Source organism: Hemicordylus capensis, chromosome 6, assembly GCF_027244095.1.
Source record: "Hemicordylus capensis ecotype Gifberg chromosome 6, rHemCap1.1.pri, whole genome shotgun sequence".
Taxonomy (NCBI): domain Eukaryota; kingdom Metazoa; phylum Chordata; class Lepidosauria; order Squamata; family Cordylidae; genus Hemicordylus; species Hemicordylus capensis.
This window is the reverse complement of record NC_069662.1, coordinates 27535922-27549907: the sequence shown is the minus strand read 5'-3', so window position 1 is coordinate 27549907 and position 13986 is coordinate 27535922. Positions and strand designations below refer to the sequence as shown.

The window sequence follows — 13986 nt, the reverse complement described above, 5'->3', positions numbered from 1 at the left end:
TACCTAGTCTATGTGTGGGTAGTTGAAATCACCCATAATTACAGCCCTGCCTCTCCTTGACGCCGCCCTGATTTCCTCCTGCAACTCCCAGTCACTGTCGGCATTATGATCCGGAGGGCAATAGCACGTCCCCAGTAGCACGTTCCCTTTCCGGCCTTGTATAGTCACCCACAGGGTTTCTGTGGAGGACTCCAGTCCACCTAGGTTTTCTAGCTTGTTAGATTCTATCCCTTCTTTAACATACTGTGCTACCCCTCCTCCAAGGCGCCCCTCCCTGTCCTTTCTATAGAGTTTATACCCAGGGATAACAGTGTCCCACTGGTTCTCACTGTTCCACCATGTTTCTGTTATGCCCACTATATCTATTTCTGCGTTAGCAACCAAGCACTCCAGCTCACCCATCTTGGCTCAGATGCTTCTGGCATTGGCACATAAGCACCTATATGCTGAATCTCTCCCCGGATGTATGCTACTCTTTTGACTCTTTGACCTGCTGGCACAGGCTCCCGTTTGCTCTTTATGCGGTTCTGCTCTGTCCCCTTCTGTTTTATCTGAATTCTTTGTACCCTCGCACTTTAAAGGATGGCTTTTGCCAAACGGGATACTGCCCAGCTCCCATTGGCTGTTCCCCAAGTGTCATTTTAAAAGCTGCTCTGCAACCTTTTTGATTTTAAGCGCCAGCAGTCTGGTTCCATCTTGGTTCAAGTGCAGCCCGTCCATTTTGTACAGGCCTTGCTTGCCCCCAAATGTTTCCCAGTGCCTAACAAATCTAAACCCCTCCTCCTGGCACCAATGTCTCATCCATGCATTGAAACCCCTCAGCTCTGCCTGTCTCACTGTACTTGCGCGTGGAACAGGTAGCATTTCTGAGAATGCTACCTTGGGGTTCCTGGACTTCAAAATGCTACCTATCAGCCTAAATTTGGCTTCCAGGACCTCCCGACTGCATTTCCCCACATCATTGGTGCCGACGTGTTCAACGACAGCTGTCTCCTACCCAGCACTGCCTAGGAGCCTGTCTAGACACTGTGTAATGTCCGCAACCTTTGCACCAAGCTGGCAAGTCACCGTGCGGTCAACATGCGGGTCACAAACCCATCTCTCTATCCCTCTAATGATCGAATCACCAACTACAAGGAGGCCCCCACCCCCCAGAGGAGTATCCCCTGTGCGAGAGGATATGGGCTCATCATCAACGGAAGGGGTTCCTTCTAAAGGAGCATTTCCCTCTTCCTCAGACCGATGTCCTCCTTGCCCAAGACCTTTATTCTCCCTGACAGCAGAGGAGCTACCAGCCCTGGAGTGGGATGCCTCTATCACATCCCTGAAGGTCTTGTCCACATGCCTCTCTGTCTCTCTGAGCTTCTCCAGATCCGCCACCTTGGTCTCAAGGGAACAGATTTGTTCCCTGAGAGCCAGTAGCTCCCTGCACCGAGCACACACCCATGACTTCTGACCATGGGGCAAATAGTCATACATGTGGCACTCTGTGCAATACACTGGGAAGTGCCCCTTCCCCTGCTGACCTATCTTCATACTGTTTTAGTTGGCTGTTTACAGTATTTAGGGAGCTTATTGTCTGTTTATTAGATAGTTTATTAGGATAGGTCTCAGCTGTAATGGTCAACTATTTAACTGTCCAAACAGCCTTTCCCAAGAATATGAGGGATACGAGGAAGGTATATGTACTTACATCCTCTTCTCCACCAGGCTCCTTGTGATCCTTGTAATCGCAGGGGCTTGTTCCAGGCTCCCCCGCACACTTCCCGCTAAATTCCTGCAAAACTCCTACATCCTGTTTGCTATCCCTGTCCACTATGCTCTGTTCGCTATGCTCTCAGGCCTTCACCTCATATGTAGAGTAGCCTTCCAACTGTCACACAGGATGTGAGTCAAAGGAAAGGAATGTGGGGCCTCTCCCAGCCCTAGCTAACTCCAGCCCCTCCAAGCAGCCTCTAAGTAAACACTGCAGTTAGGTAAGAACTCCTAGCCCTGTGATATCTTAACCCTAACAAGTAACACACACACACAGAGATAGAGAGACTAAGAACTACCCCTTAAAGAGAAACAGCCCCTGCAAAACTCCCCTCTTCCTGTTAGGTTGTTTGAAGGGGAAAAGGCTAGATGTTTAGAAAGGCTTGCTCACCTTCTCAGCTGTGTCTGCTCTTCCCAGAGTAGCCTTCCCATTCAAAATGTTTGACCTGTGAAATAGGTTGAGGAGCAGCTATTTTCTGACTTCTGATGTTGTTTCATTTATTTTATGGCTTTATCTGTAGAGAAAGGAAATCAGACATTTAAAAATATTTGTAAATATTGGAGTGAAGGATCAAAATCACCAGTTTCCCTTTCTTTTCCTTCCTTAAAATCTGTCTTTTGCTCTTTCAATTTAGCTTCTCTCTTCCTTGAAGAGGATCTCATTTAACAATAGTGCTGGAGACACAGTGTCCTTTGATGGGAAGGGTGAATTAGTGGCTGGATTTGATATTATCAACTGGGTTACTTTCCCAAATCAATCCCTCTTAAGAGTGAAAGTAGGAAGGATGCATCCACAGGATTTACCACGCCGAAAACTGATGATTAATGAAGAGTCCATCACATGGCACAGTATGTTTAATGAGGTGGGATACCATTATAGGTCCTACGGTTCAAAGCTAAATGGGAACATGTTCAGATATCAACCCCTTGTTGCTCAGGAATTCCATTCAGTAGCAATGAACACCTGAGTCACATCCCTTTTGTATAATTAATGGTAGATAGTTAGGTAAAACTAGTAAAAGGGCTTGCAAAGAATGTCTTATATCTCTTTGATTCTATTCAGTGTCTGTGAGGGCTTGTCGTTCAAAAATATTAATTTCTTTTCTCTCTGTGACTCTTCATTCCCCATGCTTCCAATGGGAGTTTTTCTTGCATTTCCCGGGGGTGGGTGGGTGGGTTATATTTATATGTGTGTGTGTGTGTGTATCTATCTATCTATCTATCTATCTATCTATCTATCTATCTATCTATCTATCTATCTAGGGTGTGGGGATTGTTCTTGGTAGTCTGGGTGAGATATGGGACCTTTTTGCAAAAAACCTGAATGTTTCTCTCTTTGCTGGATGGTCTGAGAATTTAATGTGAGTGAGTGAGGCCAAAGCAGCTTATATGTTTATAGATAGATAGAGCAAAAGACTTGCAGTTTGCATGCCATCGTCTAAAGGGGCATCTGTGACCATGGTCTTCATGTATCTCAATGAGTTCTCATTCCCCATGGTTTCCAATGGAAGAGTAGCCCCCTGCCCAGTTTTTCCAGGAAGGTAATGAATTATTGGGGTGGGGGTGGGGGGTTAGGTTTGTTTTGGTAGTCTGGGTGAGGTCTGGAACCTACCTTCAAAAATGGCATGTCTCTATCTTTTGCGGTTTGGTCTGGAAGTTTCATGTCAGTGAGTGAGTGAGCTCAAATCAGCTTTATATTAAAGATACAGCTTAGGGTTTGCTATTTGCATGCCCACATGTCCAGTTTTTCTGGAAAAGTAATGAATTTTTCTGTGAGACTGGGCAAGGTCTGGAAGCCACCTGATAAACCAGCATGTCTCTATCAGTTATGCTGTTTGTTACACACACACACTGAAACTATTCACACACACACTGAAAACCGGGTTAAGGAAGTCCAGCGCAGTTCTCTCGTTCTCTCTCTCTCTCTCTCTCTCTCTCTCTCTCTCTCTCTCCAGCTGGGAGCTGCCCAACTCCCAGTGGTGGCTCCATGACAAGCCTGCTTAGGAAACCCACCACTTAGCCCAGGATTTGGTATTAGAGGGCGTACATAAAGCACATTAAATGCTCATGCGTCCATGCCGCATGGCTTCACATGGCACCTACACATAAGTAGCCTCCCGACTGACTTCAGGAGGCTCCCCATAATGCACCACACACTCATGCAGTCCATTATGGAATTCCCGGGGGCCTTGCGGCCCCTAAACCTCTCGGCTCCCTCCCTGCTACCGGCGGAAGCCAACAATCATCTGGGCGGCCAATCTGGCCACCCAGCAATATGGATGGAATCATCTGCGAGGGAGGTAAACTTTTATTTATTTATTTACTTACTTATTTATTTATTTTTACATTTATATCCCACTCTTCCTCCCAAGAGCCCAGAGTGTTGTAATACATACTTTGGTTTCTCCTCACAACAACCCTGTGAAGTAGGTTAGGCTGAGAGATACGTGACTGGCCCAGAGTCACCCAGCAAGTATCATGGCTGAATGGGGATTCGAACTCAGGTCTCCCTGGTCCTAGTCCAGCACTCTAACCACTGCACCAAGCTGGCTCAATTTCCGCGGTTTCCTCCACTCACCTCATCCAAGCCCATTCTTCAATTTTGAGAATGGGCTCTCTCTGTGTGTGTGTGTGTGTGTGTGTGGCTTTGGACTCACTCACTCACTCACTCACTCACTCATTGACATGAAACTCCCAGATCAATCAAAGGGCAGTGAGACTTTATTAAGCTACACAAAGAGTATCATCACAGAAGCCCCCTGGAAGATGACTTGCAAACTTCAAACACTTTACTGTAACTACCTATAATGTAATGCTGCTTTGGCCTCCCTAACTCACTGACCTAAAACTCCCAGACCAAACCACGATATGTAGATTTTGCAGGTGGATTCCAGACTAGGGATGTGCACGAGCCCGTTCAGTGCATCCTTTGGGAAGTGCCAAACCAGCTTGGGCCCCCACAGCCAAACCGGTTCAGTGGGGCAGTGAGCTGCTCCCTTAAGAAGCATGTAAGCAGGTCCTTACCTGCTCTGCTGCCACCCCACTAGAGAGAGGAGCAGCACTCTCTCTAGCAGCGGCCACGTTGGCTGCAGTGCTGTTCCCTGCAGTCTGTGCATGTATCGTTGGCACATGCAGGCTGTAGGGAGCAGTGCGTCAGCTGCCATGGCCTTTGCAAGAATGAGCACTACATCTGGAAAAGTAGCAAAGCCGGTAAGGAACTGCTTACCTACTTCTTAAGGGAACCGTTCCTCACCTCACCATGCCTGCACAAAACATTCATGGGACATCCCTATTCCAGACTTCCCCCATACCACCACCACCACCACAACAACAAACAAACAAAAAACCAAAAAAACCGCAAAACAAAAACAAAACCCCAGAAATATTTTTTACTTTGCCAGAAAAACCAAACTCTCCCACTGGAAACAATGGGCAATGAGAACTTATTGAAATACATGAAAACAGATGCCCCCTTGAGGCCAGCTTGTAAACTGCAAGCACTCTACCGTATCCTATATAATAAAAGGCTAGGGCGTGTTCCCATGCGCCCGTGTCTTTTTGGCCCGTTCTGGGCATGTGCGGAGCAGAGCGGAGCGCTTGCCCAGATCGGGCCAAAAAGATACGGCTGCCCAGAGACGGGCGGCCATGTTGGCTCTGAGCAGGGAAAGGCGGCGGTGGCAGGAAGGACTGGCCCTGCTGCCGGAGAAGCCTGGCCCCGCTCACGGCGGCGGCCACCGCCGAGAAGACTGGCCCTGCTGGCGGCGGCGGCCACCGCTGAGAAAACTGTTTCTACTGGCGGCGGCCGCCGCTGCCGAGAAAAATGGTCCTGCTGGCGGCGGCAGCGGCTGCCGTGAAAAATGGCCCCGCTGGCGGCCGAAAGGAGGAAGAAGGGGGGGCCCTGATCCAGCGGGGCCTGATCCAGTGCCCCGGACCGACCGGGCGCTCTACAAACGGGTGGGCGGTGTGGCAGTGGGATGTACGCCCGCCCCCTTCCCTGCCGTGTCTCTGCTCTGCAAAAGCGTTTTGGAAGGAAGCCTTCTGCGTGTGCTTCCAAAACACTTTTGCAGAGCAGAGACACGGCAGGGAATGGGGCGGGCGGGAGTACATCCCGCTGCCGCGCCGCCCACCTGTTTGTAGAGCGCCCGGTCGGTCCGGGCCGAGACTTAAGGGGGCGGCAGCAGCAGGGGGCTTCAAGCGCGGGAGGGGTAAGTAAAGCCCCCCAGCTCTAAATAGAACCCACCACCCCTATGCAGACACAAAACCACCCCAAGTCCGGGGAACTGGGCCCGCTGGCAGCCCAAGGTGAGGCCGAGAGCAGCACCCCCCCCCCACTAGAGCCTGTTATTGAAACGGGCTTAAAAATACTTGTACTGTACTTCTATAAATATAAATACCTGCTTTGGCCTAACTCATTTATTTACTGACACAAAACTCCCAGACCACACCATGAAAGACAGAAACATGCCATTTTTGTAGGTTTTTGTAGGTTTTGTAGACATCCAGACTGCCAAAAAAGAAAAAGAAAGGGGGGAAAAGGGGGGGGGGGAATTCCAACCTCCCTGAAAAATTAATTAATGTCCCAGAAATTGTAGACATACTCTCCCAATGGAAAGTATAGGGAATGAAACCTCATAGAGTCAGGAAGAGCCTTGAGTCAAAGAGAGCCAAGCTGTTAATGGGCTTGCAAACTGTGAGACCTTTATGTGTCTGTCTGTGTGTATTTGCTTATCAATGTAAGAACCAGGATGGCTGCATTCACTTGAAATTAAATACATAGAGTCCTGCCATCCTCCACTATGTGTTTGACCAGCCAATCCCACGCCCCACCCCCGCATTTTTTGTATTTCCTTCTAGACTTGTATTGGGATTCTAACTGATATTTTAATTGAATTTCTGATTGGAAATCCAATAATGATACCAGTATTTTTAAGGGCCAAAAGACTTGATACAAATAACTATCATATTGGATCAGATCTGATCCATTACAATATTTTTGTCTGTGTAGAGGCCTAATATATCTACACAAGGAGAAATTTGTGTGGATATTTTCCTGGCTTCTCTGAAACTGTTTATCCCAGTTATTCAAAGCCTGTGTTTACCTTTTCTCCTCACTGTTGGATTTCTAAAATCCAGTAGGTTGTGGTTGCTCCTATTTGATTATATCCCTCCCTACCTTCTCCCAGAGGAAATGAAACTTCAGAACTACCTGTATAGAGTTTTTATTTTGTTAGAGAGCAATGAATGGATGACTCTCTGTTCTCAGTCCATCTGAACGTTGCCTGTTTTCCTTTGATGTCCATTGTGCTCTCTCCTGATAAATCTCCCCAGATTATTGTTATTCCATATCTGAATTTAGATAATTGTCAAGCATTTTCATGTGTTTTCTTCTGAGATAGATAATGTCATAATGCATTGCAAAGTATACTTTTAAATATGCGTTTCCCCCCCAAATGTGCAGAATGTAGAGACCTTGGTATTGTATAAAATCTGATCTCATGGGGACTGGGAGAGGTCTGGAACCATCTGTCAGGAACCAGGGAAACTAAAGCATCTCTGGCAGAAGTCAATTTTATTTAACTCTTTTTGATCATAGGTACTACCCATTGCTCTGTGTAATGACAAATGCCTTCCAGGTTACCGCAAAGAGAAGATGGAGGGGGAGCCATTTTGTTGCTACGACTGTGTCCCATGTCCAAATGGGAAGATTTCAGACCAGAATGGTAGGAGAAATATTGTCCAATGCTATTCAACTCTGTATCATGGGTTTTCTTTCTCTGCCAGTTAATTTCCTCAGAACAGGGACAATGAGAAAAACATTTATGACAGAGATGCCTAGAGTGATATATACCTAAATGTCAATGTCTTCAACAAAATACCCAGTAGCTTCCTCATTAAATGAGCATGGGAGTGCCCCTGTAACTAAGCTGAGTAGCAAAACAAACAAACAAAAAACCAAGGTTTTGCCAGTATAATCCTAAAGATTGTATTGCTGTTAAATATGACATTTTTGAGCTAGTAACCTGAAACTTGGTATGTGATCTATTAGACAAGGTCTACAAATATTCCTAATTCAAAGTGATATAGCAAGTATAGCTAGTTTAAAAATAATGAAACTTGACACATTTGTCCTTCCCTTCCCCCTGACAATCTTTAGACAACTGCATCATATATTACATTAGTTATGGATGTGGCAGCTTCAACTAAGCTCAAAATAGTAAGTAAATTCAATTACCCATGATGTTCACGCCATGAGGGCATGAGACCTGATGTCTCGACTGAGATGTTGTACTTCTCTACAAAATCATGACCCAGAAACATAATTTAGCTATGTCCTCTATGCTAGTGCCTGACAAAAATGTTTTTAATTGACAGTGAAAGAGAAAGAATCTGTCATATGTCTAGGGGAAGAGCATCCCAACATCTAGGAGCCACTGCAGAGAAGGCCCTTTCCCAGGTCACTGCCAAATCTATTGTTGACAAAGAAAGTTTCAGATCAAGGAGCTGTATAATGGGCAGGTTTGCATAGGACAGGGATGGGGGAAATTGGCCCTCCACTTATTTCTGAACTACAACTCCCATCTTTCCCAGCCACAATAAATTGTGGCAAGGGATGATGGGATTTGTACTTCAAGAACAGTTAAGAGGGCCAGTTTTATCAACCCCTGATATAGGCAGCTTTTAAATTACTCAGGGAGGCAGCACTTAAATTATTCAGGCCTGAAGCCAGCTACAGCTTTCAAAGTAATCAACAGCAGCTTGAATTTTCCCCAGATACAGGGTAGAAGGAAAAGCACAGAAGACAATGAGTAACTGTACTGAGCCTCCACTAACAGTCTATTTGACACATTTTCAACTAGATAAAGTTAAAGAGCATGCTTTATGGGCATTCCCAAGTAGAGAGAAGTAAGCAAGCAAGGTGTGCATGACAGTGGCAAGATTACTGCCACTCTGCCTTCCTACTTAATCTTCATTGGGGGAAATCCATGATTTTCCATTGGGGAAAATCCATGATACAGTAACTCATTATTTTTTATTAGCTTATGATACATTGTTTCTTTTATAATACAGCGACATTTCAAAAATGTAGTTTATGAACATCAGAGAATGGAGTACTTGTGAGATATGATGGCATGATTGAAGGAATAATAGAAAATGTGTTCTATTTTCCAGACATGGATGACTGTTTCAAATGCCCAGAAGGTCAATATCCAAACAGAAACCAAGATCAATGCCTTCCCAAGATGTCAAACTTCCTCTCTTTTGCTGAACCCTTGGGGATTGCTTTAGTTTTCATAGCTCTTTCTTTTTCTCTGATCACAGCTCTAGTACTAAGAGTTTTCATCAAGAACCAGAACACTCCCATTGTCAAAGCCAACAACCGGGGCCTCACTTACTGCCTCCTCATCTCCCTATTGCTCTGCTTCCTTTGCTCCCTGCTCTTCATTGGCCGGCCTCAGCCAGTGACCTGCTATTTGCGACAAACAGCTTTTGGCATCATCTTCTCAGTGGCTGTTTCTTGCATACTGGCAAAAACCATCACTGTCATTCTGGCTTTCATGGCCACTAGACCAGGAACCAGGATGAGGAAATGGGTGGGGAAAAGGCTGGCCAGCTCCATTGTCCTTTCTTGCTCCCTAGTTCAAGCCAGCATTTGTGCCATGTGGTTATCAACTGCTCCTCCATTCCCAGATCTTGACATGCACTCTCTCCCTGAAGAAATCATCGTGGAATGCAATGAAGGCTCAGTCAGGATGTTCTATTGTGTCCTGGGATACCTTGGCTTTCTGGCTATTGTCAGCTTCACTGTGGCTTTCTATGGCAGGAAGTTGCCAGACAGCTTCAATGAAGCCAAGTTCATCACTTTCAGCATGTTGGTCTTTTGCAGTGTTTGGTTGTCCTTTATTCCATCTTACCTGAGCACAAAAGGTAAATCTATGGTGGCAGTTGAGATCTTCTCCATCTTGGCCTCTGGTACTGGATTACTCAGTTGTATATTTTTCCCCAAATGCTACATAATTATTTGGAGGCCTGATCTGAACACCAAGATGGAGCTAATAAGGAAAAATTAATAGGTCTCTGAAAGTTTTGGTTGATTATTTTTGCATTATTCTTAAATTATGATGGAAACAAACCTACAAAATCTCATTATAGTCATCTCTGCTCTTCACTGTCTAGTCTACCCTTCAAAGCCAAGAATCACTTTCCTTTCTAAAACATTGAAACTTGTATAATATGAGATGGTTAATGTTTTGCTTCAATATTCTTAGGAATGACCAGTGTATGAGGAAAGGTCTAGGAAGTAACTCATTGTAAATTAGTTATTAAGGCTGTGCAGTCAGATTGATCCTACAGTGCTGTCAGATCCAACACTGGGCATGTCAGAAAATGTTGGGTTAATAGGAACATAGGAACATAGGAAGTGGCCATATACTGAGTCAGACCATTGGTCTATCTAGCTCAGTATTGTCTTCACAGACTGGCAGTGGCTTCTCCAAGGTTGCAGGCAGGAGTCTCTTCTCAGCCCTGTCTTGGAGATGCCAGGGAGGGAACTTGGAACCTTCTGCTCTTCCCAGAGCAGCTCCATCCCCTAAGGGGGATATCTTACAGTGCTCACATGTGGTCTCCCATTCAAATGCAACCAGTGTAGACCCTGCTTAGCAAAGAGGACAGTTTATGCTTTCTTCCACAAGACCAGCTCTCCTTGGGTTAATGCCAATACAACTTGTATAAGGTCCTATTGTACTGGAAATCTAAGAATAAAATATATTGTGTAAAACTTCTTTTGGAAATGTCAGATATTTCTGACATTTCTGAGAATGTCAGATATAGAATTGTTTGGGGGCTTCTGGAAGCTAAGAAAACAGTATTGACATAGCAATTGTCTTATTTTGAGCAGGTTTGGAGGAGTGGAATAGATTTGAAGAGAGATATCAAGCTGGCTGTTTGCAATCTATTATGTAAAATGGTCTGGGTCTTGCCTTCCAGTTACTGTGCTTTGGGTGAGGTACAGAGATTCCTATATTATTGCTAGCCTGCCAATCATATGCTTTTGTTAGCAATCTCTTTGGAAAGATACCTTCCCTTCCCTTTGCACTCATTACGAGGTTGTTGTTTTTTTGTTTTTTTTTAAACCCCACTCTTAAAAATCCATTACAATCAATATGTAGGCCAGGAAAACCTCAGTACTTGCTGGACTTCTGTTCCCAGCTAGTGCCGCCGATACCAAAACTGTGAATACCAAGTAATTGGTACTGCACTGGCTCTGCAGGGGTTAGGTTCCTGGGGGGGGGGAATGACCCCAAAAGGACCAAAAACACAGAGAAAGTGCAGTATAGTGCCCTACCTATAAAGAGCCCCTGGTGGCGCAGTGGTAAAACTGCCGCCCTGTAACCAGAAGGTTACAAGTTCGATCCTGACCAGGGGCTCAAGGTTGACTCAGCCTTCCATCCTTCCGAGGTCGGTAAAATGAGTACCCAGAATGTTGGGGGCAATATGCTAAATCATTGTAAACCGCTTAGAGAGCTCTGGCTATAAAGCGGTATATAAATGTAAGTGCTATTGCTATTGCTATTGCTACCATACTCCACAAGTCCCCAGCAGTCCTGCAGTTCCCCCCAAGCATTTTAAAAATGGCCAAAAATCATGGTCTCCCTATTGATTGATTGATTGATTGCATTTTTATACCACCTTTCTGCCATGATAAAGGCACCCAAAGCGGTTTAGTATATTAAAGAAGAAATAACATAAGAACATAAGAACAGCCCTGCTGGATCTGGCACATGGCCCATCTAGTCCAGCATCCTGTTTCACACAGTGGCCCACCAGATGCCTCTGTTGAGCCCACAGGCAAGAGGTATGTGCATGCCCTCTCTCCTTCTGTTGCTCCCCTGCAACTGGTATTGAGAGGCATCGTGCCTCTGAGGCTGGAGATGGCCCACAGCCACCAGACTAGTACCCACTGGTGGACCTGTCCACCATGAATCTGTCTAAGCCGCTTTTAAAGCCATCCAAGCTGGTGGCCATCACCACATCCCATGGCATAAGATTAAAAGCATTGTTGTCTCATGCTGTTGGTCTTTTCAAGAGCTGAGGACAAGAGCTCGCTGGCCTGGGCAACTCTTTTCTTTTCTTCTTGTTTTAGGCAAAACAAGCCACAAAATGTCTCCTCTCCTCAAAATGGGAGCCAGAAATGGCCTCCGAGGTCATTGCTGTCCCCTCTTGACCTGCAGATACACAGGTTTAAACCTCATCTCAGGCATCCAGTAAGAAATACAAACTGACCAGTCTTCAGAACTGATGATTGACACAAACGTTCTAAACTCTACCTCAAGCCTATACCAGAGAGCAGGGGCGTAACTAGGTTGGAGTGGGCCCTGAGACAAGATTCTTAAATGGCCCCCACCCCCGCTGAGAATTTTTTTTTAATGACTTCAAAAGGAAGATCGGGTAGGCGCTGGGGTGGGGGTGGGGAGAGCATTGAACTGGTTTGTGCATCCCTAGTTTCCAGACACTCTGTGCTTGCTAAAGAAATCAAAACCTGTAGTAGTCACTGAATAATGCCACTGAAACCTTGCTTCCAATCTGTCCCTTCTTGCTGAGACAAGGTGAAACCTTCATGTAGAGTTAGAAAAAAGCATTGCTTCTATTTAAGCTATTTCCTCAAAATTCTTTTCAAAAAAACATACATCCTACTTTATTTGGGGGCTGAAACGTATTTCCCCAAGAAAAAAGCAAAGAGGAACAAAAGGTGGACTAGGAGAGCTTTTCCTCCCCACCTCTAAAGGAAAGAAGAACGGGAGAAAACTTAACATTCCGTAGGTTCCATTCACTTCCAGAAGCACACAGGCAGCTGCTGCGAAAGTGGCTGAAAAAAGCCCGACAAAAAGCTCCCTCTCCACACAGCCAAGGAGGACAAAGGCAACCCTACAGACCCACAAGGCTCTCTGAAGGCACGGCACCTTTTCTGCTCCGACAGCTAAAGCCTCACTAAGGCGACCGGGACATGGGGGGCAACTTGCTCCCATGCCAAGACGATCAAACCTCCCTTTCTCCACACACGCCACGCCGAATAGTCCTCAGCTCACCCCTTGGAGCCAGGCACCCCGGAATTAACAGCGCCACGCATTGAATGCAGCCTCAAGCTACTACCCCAGGCGACTGGACCCAAATTCTGCCTCGGAGCCGACTTGGGCGGGTCACGGGTGGGAATAACGGCCCCCAGAGTGCGGGACTGGCAAGGGCTCCAATGTCTGCCCTGCTGCAGGCGGCTTCAGGATTGCTGGTCTTTTGCAAACCTCCAGCTTGGCTGCAGCCGCTTGCGCTGCAGCGGTGTTTCCTCCTTGTGCTTTCACCAGCCTGCGCTTCTTTTAGCGGCGTCCCTACTTGTGCCTCACTCCTTCGCCCTCTCCTTTAGCAGCTCAGGCGGGCTTGCAGGAGAAGTGAGACGAGCCTCATCGGGTAGGGACAAGTGGGGGAAAGCTTCTGAGGGCCCCCCCAACGCGGGGGCCCCGAGACAATGGCCTCCCCCTGCCTAATTGTAGTTACGCCCCTGCCAGAGAGAGAGAGAGAGAGAGAGAGAGATAACAGTGGCAAGAACAAAGACAATGTATATACACACAAATCCCAACACCCCCTAGATACAATAGCTAATCCATTAGAAGTCATCAATCCTAAGATCAAGATTCTATAATAGAAACTGCCACCCCAAAGAAGCTGCCACCCTAACTCTTTAGAATTATTATTATTATTATTATTATTATTATTATTATTATTATTATTATTTAGATCTGTATACCGCCCTTCCAAAATGGCTCCGGGTGGTTTACAGCATGATAAAAACAATTAAAACAAATTAACAATTAAAATCAAACTATTAAAACACAATAAAACTAATTAAACATCTAAAAACCCTGGAAATCAGGGCAACAATTTAAAACAGTTAATCACTTAAAACCCTGGAAGGCCAGGCCAAACAGATAAGTTTCAAGGGCTCTCCCAGCAATGATCTCAAGTTACTATGAGATCTTAAACTTCCCCCCTCCCTGGATATTTTACCTTGTATTCCAAATTCGAGTGCCCATTACTCTACTGTGGATATGAAAATCCACTGATGCAGTGAATACTGAGGTTCTCCAGTGTACACACAGAATGCTATGGCCATACGTCCATGATTATTCATGGACCCTAACCCTAATTTTAATGGGAATTAGGTTGTTTCTAACAGTTTTAAAA

At 45.7% G+C, this 13986-nt stretch overlaps 1 protein-coding gene across 1 annotated transcript in view; it reads left to right on the top strand.

The window, feature by feature from the left end:
- The window catches only part of LOC128331036 (vomeronasal type-2 receptor 26-like), a 46739-nt gene extending 36915 nt beyond the window's left edge, over positions 1-9824 (top strand). Inside the window, exons 2-3 of the mRNA XM_053264401.1 lie at positions 7349-7475; positions 8926-9824. Coding sequence (XP_053120376.1) covers positions 7349-7475; positions 8926-9824 — 1026 coding nt within the window. The remainder of the gene's footprint in view (positions 1-7348; positions 7476-8925) is intronic.
- Positions 9825-13986: the final 4162 nt, after the last annotated feature.